The sequence below is a fragment of the Epinephelus lanceolatus genome, chromosome 1 (assembly GCF_041903045.1).
Source record: "Epinephelus lanceolatus isolate andai-2023 chromosome 1, ASM4190304v1, whole genome shotgun sequence".
NCBI classification, from domain to species: domain Eukaryota; kingdom Metazoa; phylum Chordata; class Actinopteri; order Perciformes; family Serranidae; genus Epinephelus; species Epinephelus lanceolatus.
Genome location: NC_135734.1, coordinates 33,490,032 through 33,502,972, shown reverse-complemented (window position 1 = coordinate 33,502,972; position 12,941 = coordinate 33,490,032). Strand labels below are relative to the sequence as shown.

General features: G+C 41.5%; 1 protein-coding gene across 4 annotated transcripts in view; it reads left to right on the top strand.

The window, feature by feature from the left end:
• kif5ab (kinesin family member 5A, b) overlaps window positions 1-12,941 on the top strand; it is a 94,130-nt gene that overhangs the window by 46,107 nt on the left and 35,082 nt on the right. For all 4 annotated transcript variants that reach the window (XM_033625967.2, XM_033625968.2, XM_078169678.1 and 1 more), the window contains exons 12-14: window positions 4,176-4,384; window positions 7,995-8,063; window positions 9,322-9,528. In XM_033625967.2, the coding sequence (XP_033481858.1) occupies window positions 4,176-4,384; window positions 7,995-8,063; window positions 9,322-9,528 (485 nt within the window). The remainder of the gene's footprint in view (window positions 1-4,175; window positions 4,385-7,994; window positions 8,064-9,321; window positions 9,529-12,941) is intronic.

Sequence of the window (12,941 nt, the reverse complement as noted above, 5' to 3'; positions counted from 1 at the left end):
ACGCCACGCTCCACACTTCGGCTGCATGGGGACTTGAATCGGCGACCCTCCAGTTCCCAACCCAAGACCCTATGGACTGAGCTGCTGCCAACTATCCCAATTACCCAATTATCCCAACTAAGCATCAGCGTGTTGGTTACTGTTAACATGTTAGCATGAGGATGTTAGCATTCAGCTCAAAGCTACAGCCTGCTTGTTGACTTACCTGTTTACATCTGGTATCAAAATGCATTTTGCAAGTGGAGAGCCGAGACACATTGCTGTTTCCAGGTGACCACTTGTGTTCAGAGTTCGTTACTGCCTACATCGATTATGCTAGAAGGTCAAAGGGCCCCATGCACAGTTATTGTGGGCCTTTCCCAAACCAGGCCCTATTTATTCCCACTCCATCACGCAGTGTAACTGTTTCTAGTCAACTTACCGGCTGAATGAAGCACCTTTCATTAAGGTATAGGGTATAAATACAGCTTCTTTGATAGCATTTATCTTTTTGTAAACATCCTCTTGTTTTTTTTACTTTGATCTTCATAAGCTGCTTAGTTTTTGCAACAGACCCTCTAAATATACAACACTTTACAATAAAGTGAGTAGTTTGTGTTTGTACAGGTAGTTGCAGGGAACTTACATTTGAACGGAACATCTTTAATGACCCACTTCCACTCCCCCACAACTGGTTTGGGATGGCAGTCAGTGTGGCAGACTCTTCACTTGAATGAGGAAATGGAGTGGAAGTGGGTAGGGAGAAGGTGCAGCGGGTGGTTTGGGAAAGGCCTTAACGTCCACTCTCTGCCCGGTCACATTAGTGGTTTTGTCCATACAGCTGGAGATATCACTGTCAGCAGAATCCAACACATCTTCTTCCCCAGGGCAAAATGATTGATGGTTGCCCAACACTTTATCCAACCCAGGGGTTATACCTAGTATTAACATGCATTTCGGTGATCCAAACACAAGTAGACAGCTAAAACACATCACTGTTTACACAGCTGACCACTTGTGTTCTGATTTCATCACTGCTCTGTGCACAGTTATTACAAACACACTTTTGCTATCTGCTCCTTAGCATGTGCTCGTCATGTTAGCGGTGGTGTCAGTACAGCTGAAGATATCCCTGTCCACAAAATTCAACACGTCTTCCTCTATAGGGCAAAACAATGGATGGTCATGCAACAATGTGTCCAGAGTTACATAAAATGATTAAGTTATAGAGCATTAGCACACTGTTACCAAAACAACCACCACGTCCTGCCCTGATGATGTAATCCTTGTCAGGGATGCATTAGTGTTTAAAAGATATATGGTCAAATGTGTCCCGGACCACCTCAGTAAGTGGTTTTAGTGATTGGATCACAATGCCTCTCGGTGGTCGTTTACACTTGTATTTAGCGCTATTGACTTGTGATCACTCAAGATGCATGATAGTACCAGGTCTAAACAGGCTGTTAGTCTTGATCAGGGACACATCAGCGTTTACACAACAAAAGATATGTGGTCAAATGTATCCCAGACCACCTCAGTCTCTTGGTGGTTTTTTCACTTGTATTTAACACTGTCTACTTGTGTTCTGATCACCCAAGATGCATATTAATACCAGATATAGACAGGTGTTGTTAAACTACTGTAGATGACACCAAACAATTGAGATTTTATCACAGTTTTAAGATTTGTTTTAATGTTTGGTGAAAAGAACCAGCTTCCTATGCAGTAAAAGATTGTAAGTGTAGTGGTCCCCTATAGAAAAATCTCTACAGTAAATGTACCTGTAGTTCTTGTTCCTTTTTCCAGTCTCTTTTCATGCATGGCAGAGCGCTTACTAACAGGAATGAAAATGTTACCGGCCTGCTAGCCCGCGGACATTATTTTTCAGTCCACGCAAGTGCAGATTTAACCTCATTTGATATCATCTGAATACATGCCAGTGGAGATATGCGAGGAGAGCAGCCAAACAGACTTGCTGGCCTTGTGCCCAAAACACTTAAAAATCCCTTTTTGGCAACTTCTGTTTAATATTATTCAGACTTACACTTTGTATAATTGGATTCCCCTCTTACTGTGCTGAAGGCACCAAATGCTGGAGGGGGTTATGTTTTATGAATCCTTATGTATTAGTAATAACCAAAATTGTAACTTATGCTGGTCTTTTCCCATGTCAGCACACACACCTGCATGAAGTACCAGAAACACACACAGTCACTCCTAATTGCACACACACACACACACACACACACACACATACACACACACACACACACACACACACACATTTCGAGGCATCATCTCTTGCTGGACTGTAGGTCAATTCAAATGTCAGCGCACTCAATGGTAGTGATTGGTTGACATTCAAGCCGTGTAATGAATCCTGTCCGCTGTTTTTCTTGAAGATCATTCCCTCAGTGTTGACCTGAATTTTTAAAATGCTGTAACACATCTTTATTGAACACCTATCAGTGAAAATTATTCCCTTTATTGCTACATCCTTCTCCGTTTCTGTTCTTCAAACACACACACACACACACACACACACACACACAACCTCTCACTCCACTCTCTTCCTACGTGTCTCTCTAACAATTTAGTACTTTTAATTTCCTAATGGATCATTTTGACAACATCGTTGCCCCTGTCCCCCAGTCACTGCTCCCTATATTGTTGCCCATCTCAGGCCAGGAACTCCCTGAGCAGTATGCTGTTGACCTCCATCTTGTACCACATTAGCCGATTCTTTAGACCAGGATGGCCCAAAGACAGGACCAGCTGTCTCATATAGTAAATTCCACCCCATTTCCTCCATCTACAGTCTTGACGGAGATGTCCTCTTGTGTACAGCCATATGTTTTCAGGTTTTTCTTACATCTAACCAGCTGCTATTCTTTATTGATTAGCACACCTTCAACTAGGCAAGAAGACCTAATCAATGAAAGGTGTTCCTTAGGTGTATTGTCTTAACTGGATTACTTCGACCTTGCGTTAAAGGGGCAAACCACTCAATTTCCCAATTGATTGTCCTTCCAGCAGTCAAATCAGTGCTGTGAAATACTGGCGTCACACAAACAACAGTGGAAGAAAGCTCATCGTCAAACTCTCAGTGCTGCCTGAGGAAGAGCATTACAATTACAATGCATTACAATCCAGAGTAGCTGTCAGTGCAGGCGAATTCACAAAGAATGGCTTGCGGCAGCTGATAGCACCATAAGTTGCGCATCACTTGCAACCGCTATCCACCCCGTGTCAAGGTTCAGTTCACAAAAGATATCACTCTAATGATATTACAGCATAAACAAGCTCATAAAGTTTTGCAGCTGAGTGCACTTTGCCTTATTTTCTTGCATCTGATTGCAATTATCCATGTGGCAAAGTGTGAATACTGCCATTGAACCAAGAACGCAGGAGGCAGAACAACAGCAGAGAGAATGGCAGAGGCATTCCTCAAAACTTTAAACATGACAGAGAGAAACCGTATTTGGTATTTAATATCCAAGTCTGTCAGTACTGTTGTTGTTTTCAAATGCACACCTTCAGAGTATGAAAGAAGATATCAGGCAATGCACTTCAGTTACTATCAACTCTGAAACACTAATTACTTCACTGTAACCGTGTGTGGCTATTAGTGCTGATCTGCAGTGAAATGCAGTTAGGCTCATTTAGGGCTAATTTTGTGCCAAATGTACGCATATTACCTAATTTAAATACGTGCAAATAGCACAGGGGCTCAGAGGTGCTATTTGCTTGTCAGCACAGTGAGGAGTGCGTTTCACCATGTGCAGGTTCTTTTGAGAAGGTCCTTTTTTGTTTTATTTTTGCAGGTTAAGTGGCCACAAAAGCCATGTAACCCTTTTGTGAATTTGCCAGAGTTTTTCACTCTGCATTCAATGGCTCCACTCCTGTTTCTTTGTGAACTACTGCAGTAGTCTGAGCCAGAGCCAAACACAGATAACTGACATTTTAATGTTATAAAGGTCTGGTATTTTGTACTGCTGTTAAGTTCGTAAAAAGGAACGCTCATTTATTGCACAGACATATCTCCAACCTGAGATTTAAATGTATTCAGGAGCAAGGAAAGGACATATGCTGAAGATTATCCTGCTAATCCCCTTTTTATGCATTAATCCATAGTGAAGGATTTTTCAGCGATAACAGCAACACATAAAAATTAATATTTTGTCCCTTGTCTGTAGGTGAGGATGTTGTTGCGTCAGAGGATCTGAGCCCAGAATCTGAGGACGTCCCCCTGGTGCCTCCCGAATCCGAGGAGCCGCTCCCTGACATCTGCAGCCCCTGCAGCCCTTGCTCAGTTGCCTCTTCCATTGTGGTTCACATCTCTGAGGAGGAGCGGCAGAAATATGAGGAGGAGATCCGCAAGCTTTACAAACAGCTGGATGATAAGGTGATGAATGGATGCCGCATCGGGACCATTTGTGTGCATGAATGTAGAGCTGTTTACACACAATGGATGAGATTTTTGTAATGGTATGCGCACGTGAACACAAAGAGCATATCACACATGTATTATTCATATAAATGAATTCAGGATCAGACACGTAGTAGTGACTAATGTAGCTACTGTTAAGAATAGATGTCACTGGGGGAAATAGTAATGTTCCACATCGAAAGGCATTAAAGATTTCATTTAGTTAACACATCATCATCTGTGCTCACGTATGCTCTGCTCCACGGTGCTGAGGTGTGTAGTTTTATTGCTTTTATTAGCATATTCCATTAAATATGCAGAACTAGTTTTGTGTCAGTGCAGTAACACAGTTTGTATATTGTGTTGAGAAAAATGCCTTTTACCACATAACATATGCGACTTCTGACATTTTCACACATGCAGGCACATCCAGGTGTGTTGCTCCACATACTGTACAGGGCGTTCCATGGGGATGGATACACTTTGTTTTTTTCCCCTGCTCACATGGTAAACTAGCTCCAGCAGACCCTGGGCAGAATATTTTATGTAACATGTTAAATTTATGCGCAGACCATGCAGCATGTGCCGCATTTTTTTCTATTACATGCAGTGTCTCTGGAGCTTGTTTTTGCCACTGTGGTATTCATGATCTATCGACCACAGACCATCAAACATATGCCTTTTGAACTGTAATTCGACATATCCTCATTAATATAGTGTGCTTTTGTTCTTGATTACACTGCATCTTTGGTGTTTTCAGTCTTGACCCCGTTTTTCCATGTTTCTGTGTCATGACTAATGGAGAAAACTTTTTAAATTGGTCCAGTATTGAAAGAACCTGCTGCAGTGGAAGTGGTGAAACAGGCTGCAGTGTAATCCCTCCAGGCAACTGTGCACCATCACTTTGCATCCACTAAAAATACTTGTTTTTGCCACCAGTATGCTCAGATTGTTAGTGGAAGTGTCTAGCAACACTACGGAAAGAACCACATAGAGGAATGAAATGTTTTTCCTTACCTATCATTTGTCTCTGTGTTACTGTGCCCAAGTCTCGCACAAAGAGAAGTCTCATTCTGAAACCTCACGTGAAGTGACTTGTTCCAGAAAAAACAATGATGAAAACATTTCAGTCAGGAGAGACACGTTTTTATGGTAAAAGAATATTTATTAACATGTGAACGAATGAATAAGAATGTGGAAAGTCTTTGGCGATTAGACCCCGTAGAGATGGTTTGATTTAAGGAGAGTGATGAATCTATAGACGAATAGGGAACCCCCCCGGGGTCTAGATGCTGGTGGTGGAGGTGGTGAAGATGAGATGAGAGGAAGATGGAGAAGTGCCGATGATCTGGATGAGTAGAGGAATGAGCTTGTCCTGGCCTCTGGATACGATGGCTGGAGGTGACCGGGGAGGAGAGTGCGAAGATTCTGCCTAAAATGATGGCTGACAGCTGCAGAAGAGAGAGCAGATTTAAAATGGTGGTGTATTGTAATGGTAATGTTTGTAGTGGCATCCTGATTGGCTGAGAGATCGTGGCAAAGTGTGATTGGATAACTAGAGGAGTGAACACCCATAGTCAGCTGATTAGAGGGAGTAGTGGAGAGTGGGATGGAGAAAAATGTGAAAGGGTGAGCATGAGAAAGGTCTTTCTGATTGAACTTACGCTGAGCTTCATTAGTCAGTGTTGGAGAGATGAGTGTTGGAAAGAGTTTGTTGTGTTGGAGTACAGAAATCATAGCTTGGTGTTATCTACTGGCTTCCAACGGTCATGTTAAACTAGGAAAAGTCATGGAATCTCACAATCTCATTTTCCAGGCCAGGAAAAGGAATTCGTGGAATTCGTAAAAATCATTGACATTTTCAGAAAAGTCATAGAATTTTGTGGTGTGTAGTACAATTATTACAGTAATCCTCAGTGAAAAACCTTCCATGTAATGTAACATAACACCAAATGTATTTTCTATAGCTGTTAATGTAATGTAGTGTAGTATGTGTTACTCCATAACAGCGTTTTGTTTAGCATCACTACATATTTTTTGATTTTCTTCCTGCACAGTGTGTCTCTCTTTTTTGTATGCCTGCTAGCTGGAATCAAGACACCAGAATTGAACATGTTTCCACACCAATGGCTCACTGCTTTTAGATTGTACTGCATGAGATGGAGCAATTGACTTATGTGGCCTAAGGCATTCAGTTTTCACTTCAGTTTCATTTTAACTGGTCATTGAAGCGTTGTTGTTCCAGACTTAAATCCAGGTTTATAATCAAATGCATTAAGAATACACTTATAATACAATCAGTTCTATTTTCCCTCATGCATGAAAGTCAGTGATTCAGTCTGATATAACTGCTTGTACAGGTTTTTAAAACAAAGGACAGTGTATAGACTGTGCCTGTAGTTTGAAGTGAATATGAATGTAACTAACTATTATAGACTGGAAAAGGTTGCTGTTTATTTTTCATACAGTACTTACCATTTGGAGTAAAGTATACTATACACTTCTGTTGGTTTTATGGGTCCTCGACAAGGCAAGGAAAAGTTTGAAAATTTTGACTGTGAAAATATGTGGAAACCCTACATCTAAAGCCCAGTTCAGACTGATGATTTGGGATGAGATGAAACCATTTTAGAAAGTTGCAGAGAAAAGGTGCAGTGGTGTGAACTGGCCGATCTGAGCTGATAGTGTCACCTGCGACTCAGCCGGTCAGTCGGCTGGTTTTAGAACATGAGGCACGTCACCTATTTCAACAGCCAGCCGGTTTGTAGTGAAGTCCACTGATCAAGTCCAAATGACTGCAGATGTTTACCTACTACAAATGCAACTGTAGCCAGTATCTCACTATAACTGTCCTCATTCATATTTTAAGAAGTTACTTATTATATTCAGCCACAAAATAAGCCTTAAAGGTGGAAATCAGAACAGAAGTACGGAGAGTTGTTGCATAGAGATGACACACAATCTCATCTAGTTGCATTGATGTGAACAGGCAGGTTTTTAGAATGTTGCAGAAAGGCCTGTTTTAACTTGTCTCATCACAAATCTTTGGTCTGAACTGGGCTTAAAACATGGTCAGTGTCATTGTGGAATATTAGGCTTTTGACATTGTGGAAATGTTCGTGAGATGTCAGATTGAGACTTCCCCTCGAGCAAGACTTGGTTACAGACACTAACAAACAGAGCTGATCAGTGAAAGATAAAGAAAAACATTTCATTTCTCAGTAGGGATCCTTTCCATAATGTTGTCCGACACTTATATTTACAATCTGAGACTGTCAGTGGCAAAACAAGCTCTTTCAATGGACATAAATTGACATTGCACAGTTGCCTGTAGGGATTACATTAGAGCCTGTTTTGCTGCTGTGGCTGCAGCTCTGTCTCTCAATACAGGACCAATTTCAAAAATTGCTGTCTCCATCAGTCACTAAGTCACTACTGTTGTACTACAGCATATCTCTCATTTATTCAGTTGACTGGACATTGAACCCAAAATACAGCAGTGTACAAATCTGTACTGTACCAGCATGACTAATACGTAACGCCGTTAATGAACTGTTTGTCTCTACATGCCTCCTTGCCACTGAAGGATGATGAGATCAACCACCAGAGCCAGATGGTGGAGAAACTGAAGGAGCAGATGCTCGACCAGGAGGAGGTAAAAGACTGTAGTTTTACATTCTTTCATCAGTTTGGTTAAATGGCTCACGGTAGGCTGCATGTGGCAGTCAGTACCACACTTTGAATAGAACTCAGCCGCAAGAGTTTATTATCTCGCCCTTGAGAGGAATGAGAAAAAAAAAAATCACTTTTCCAGGTGCCAGAAAGCACTTGAAGAACACAGAGCATTATTGTTTAAACATAAGTGTATTTGCGTGTTAACAGCAGGTTAGAGCAGAATTGGTTTCAGTGGCTGCTCAGACACACATGATTAGAAGGAAGGATCAATACATAGATTGATGAAGGACTGAAGCATGATATGGGAAGTGTTGCTTATTTTAGTCCATGGCTGACATTGTAGCTGATACGCAAACAAACAGATGCTTTCTATTAATCTGATCTGTGATTAAAAATGCTGCAGATGAGCATGACTCCACCTTCTTCGTGAATTCAGAGACCTTTTATGTAGTAGGAAGTGGTTTTACAGCCTTTTTCTCACACAAATCTACAGTAAAGAGGTTTGTCTGCCAGTATGTGCTACTTATGGGAAGAACAGCAATTAAAAGACTCCATTAAAATGTAATTACAAGCAGTATTTACAGCATGTATACAGAAAGAGCCTTAACCAGTGGGTTAAAAAGCCTGAACCAAGCGCTGGCATGGAGTGCACTGCTGAGTAAAAGACTACGCATTCGCAAAATTAGTCCATTCATATTCCAAAATGGGTCTGCTGTGGGCTGAGCTGACGTGATGGTAACTACCCAACCTTAGCTGTGTGCGCAGTAACATGATTTTACATCCATTTGGCCAAAGAGAAGCTGTATGCCACGGTGCAAACATCCCGGCACCCTAGGTAGAGCAACATCTACATTTAATGACCTTCATTCAGTAAAATGGCCCACAGTGGGCCTCAGCAGTGCACATGTAAGCAAACACTGTGGTGGCAAAATTATGTCAGATCTTACAGTGTCAAGTAATAGCCCGAGATGAGTATTTAAAATGTGTGTTATCTGTTAAATCACACCTGTATTGTGTAACGAGGTTTGTACACAGGCTTATCAGTTATCACCAAGAGAACAAGATAAACCCCACAATTATGTTTTATTAAAAACCAGCAGCTCTGCCCTGTGAATAATGCAGATGATGCTTATTGTGCGCATGCTCCCGTACACTTGACTTCCTCTGCTCCCTTTTATGAATCAAATCTTTCTTTATTTACAATTTATGTTCAGCTGTGAAACCTCTGTATCCCTCAGCTCCTGGCATCATCCAGGGGAGACAGCGAGAAGGTGCAGTCTGAGCTCGGCAGGCTGCAAACGGAGAATGAACACGCTAAGGCTGAGGTGAAGGAGGTCCTTCAGGCCCTGGAGGAGCTGGCAGTCAACTACGACCAGAAGAGCCTGGAGGTTGAGGAGAAAAGCGTGCAGAATAAGCTGCTGGCTGAAGAGCTTGCAAAGAAAATGGTGAGTTTTTGCTTCCTGGAGGCTCAGATTCATGCCATGAAGAAAGATAAAGAAAACACGGGAAAATATGAAGAATGATGAAGAGAAAAAGAAAAACAATGAGGCAGTGACAGAGATGGATTAGCTGATAAATCATGGACATATACTGAGCTGTAGTACATACGTGAGGAGAGCACATTTAGAGGGGAAAAAAGAGAAAATGAGTATTTGGGTGCACAATAATCTAACCATCTATCCATTTAAGTCCCCGTCTTTTCAAGAACGTGTCGAACTACTGGTTCAAAATGCAATTAGAGCGATAATGAGTAAAATTAGAGAGCTGCGTGAAAGGAAAGATAAGAGAGAACATTATGATAAATTGTGCAGGCAGCAGTCATGCATGCAAGAAAAACTAAACTTATGAGAAAGAAATATTTAAGTATTAAGGATGGGAAGAGGGGAAACAACCTAAACCCTATTTCATTTTTGATAATCAGTCGAGACATTAATCAACAACTTGACATACAGTCACAAATATGGTTCCAATTACCACAAGCACTGGCTTTTCTTCAGCTCGACCCTGAATTCACTCTCAGACTCTCTGGCAGCGACGGCACAAGCTGTGAATTGATTAATTCTAGGAGACGTGACTGGTTGTTTTGCACTGTGACCACAAATAAACCGTTAAAAACTGCAGCTACCAAGAGCACAAGTCTGACCTCTCTTGATTAAGGTCAGTATTCAGAGTCATCACATAACTTAATTTCAGACTCTGTGGTTTCCACTTGAATAGCTCGGTCACATGAGGACAAAATTCAGTGTTGACAAAGATTAAATTTCAATTAATAAATCTGGCATCGTTTATCTGCAAAAGCCTGTGAAATTAAGTTGTTAATGCTTTTATTAAAACAATCCTTTCAGTGACTGTGAAGAGAACCAGGCGTATTCATGTCAGTTTTAGAGGCTTTGAAGAGTCTTAAAATCTGCATTTTCAAGAAGTGATGGTTTGAAGATGTTTTATTTTTTAAATCATGAGAACTCAGATGCCTTGAAAACCTTTTCTTCTTTGAGAAAAACTTAGCTTCTTAGTATGAGTGTTGCGTTCATATGAGCATAATATTATCTGCCAAAGTTTGAACAGTTTTGGTTATTTTGCATTGGAGATTTCAGTATTTATTTTTATCTGTGCTTGTCTTACTGATTTGAGATGTGCAGGGCTCAGTTGGAGAAAGTGATGTCCTGTTCTTTTGTGCACTAATTAGATGCTGTGTACCTAATCACATACTACACACTACATACTCAATATGTGTGCTTAGCATTTTGGGTGGACAAATAATAGTATGTGTCTTTTGGGATGCGCTGAGCTGTAAATACTGCGTCACTTTCCGAGAGCCTCCTAGCTGGTTGGAGGTGCATAATCATTCTAACCAGTGCCAACCTCAAGTCTACCAGCAAACTTTCACTTACAGCACAGTCTCTTTTTACATCCATGGAGTAGCACACAAGTAGTTAAGATAAAGAACAGTACACTTAGACACAGTCACACAGTAGATGGGACCATCTTCCTCTGGAGCCACACCCACTAATGATTTAACACACCCTCCCCTCCTCAGTTCATAGATTTATAATAGATACTAGATCCCAAGATTGACGCCTACTCATTCCAGTGGAGTTGCTTGCCTGGCGCATACACCAAAAAAAAAGCTCCTAGCGTCTGGGTTTACTTCCAGAGTACGCGGCCTATTGTATATGCGCAGTAGTGTTTCTCCCACTGGCCCCACCTGTGAGCTACTGCTAGGCTCAAAGACTTTATACTCTGGTGCTGTTACGGATTTTTAAAACTCTTTTCTCAGCTTGAGGAATGTTTTACAAATATAAAACCTCCGTGCATCAAAAATTAATAACAGAAAGAGTCATAATCGACTGTGTTTGCAGTTCAAGGTGCCCTCAACAATTTTACAGACGTCTCTTTAATAATAGTGGCCTAAGGGGAAAATGCTTTCTGGGCTACAGGGGATTTTTTATTGATGCATCACGAGTGGTCACTGGGAAAAATTGGCTTCAAGGCTGAGTAGAGTCCTGGGGGCCTGCTCTAGATCCAGTTGGGAGTGAGTCCCTGTGTGACTGGTGGAGGCTGCGTAGCATGTTGAAAGTAGTAATACAGACTTCCGTGGAGTAGGTACCATGCATCATTTTGGGTACTAAACAAACATACTACAAGGAGGAATAAAGGACAAGACCACAAAAAGCAAACTAATTAGCATATGGAATTGACCTTTTGCTAAGCCCCGCCCCTTTGTGATGGTCCAACAAGCTGTTGCAGTAAGCATGGAGCTCTCACTGTAACTAACTGCACTCCCTGAAGAAATATTATCGTATTTATGGAAAAATGAAACAGTGATTCCAGAGAGAAGCAGACAGAGGGGACTACAGTCTGTGTTTGAAGGATATATCCAGGATGTCAAACTGACTCAGCAGCAACAACAGGTTAAAAAGACAAAGATAGTTAGAAGCTAAAGCCGAACTATAGGCTACAGATCACAGTGTAAAAGTGAACCACCACATCACTGCTGATCGCCACACAAGACAATGAATATAAAGGGAAACTTTGCTGATATTGAACCAGCTGTGTGGCATCACAGTGTGTGCAGATGAACCGTGTTTGGCTTCACCCCCCATGTCCACCGACAGATGGGCAGGGATCTCCAGAGAAAGTCAAACAACATCCATCTGCGCATGCTGCGATGACACAGAGCTGGCTGAATATGTGCAAATTTTCCCTGCTTCCCTTCACTGGTTCCTGTACAGCAGGGTCGGTCTTTGTTTCACTGTTATAATCATTAAAAAGCAAAAGCAGCATGTGTATACATTCAGTAGGCTATATCTTCAGTAGCTAGCTAGCTAACCCTACACTTTTCAGGGTTTGATTTTGGTTTTGGAACAGGGAAGAAACGTGTATCTTTTTCCAACCTCTCCAGGTAACGAGTGTCATTAATACACGACATGCCCCAGGCACAACATTTAGCTCCAAATCCACAAAACCAGCCTGAAAATGAAGGAAATCTGAAATGATTGCTTTAGAGTCAATGGAGCACAGCTGTGTTGTAGTTGGACCCTGGTCTGATGCTACTGCATGATTGTCCAGTCCCCCAGGGGTGGGACTTACCGAAGGATCAGTTGTAGACCCAGCCAGAATTTTGCAACATTTGGATAAGTGGGTCATTCAGTCACCGTCACTCAATCAAACACAGTCCTGATGAAGCAGATTAACTGCATCTCTGAGTATTAAACTCTTAATAAATAATACCTGAGGATGTTTTTTCCAACTTTAATAGCTGCTTATGTAGTCATAAATATTTAATGTTGTAGAGAAGTACTCACTCATTTATAACGGAGTTTAGGCGCTTCAAGATATGGGGTGTGTTCATCAGTGG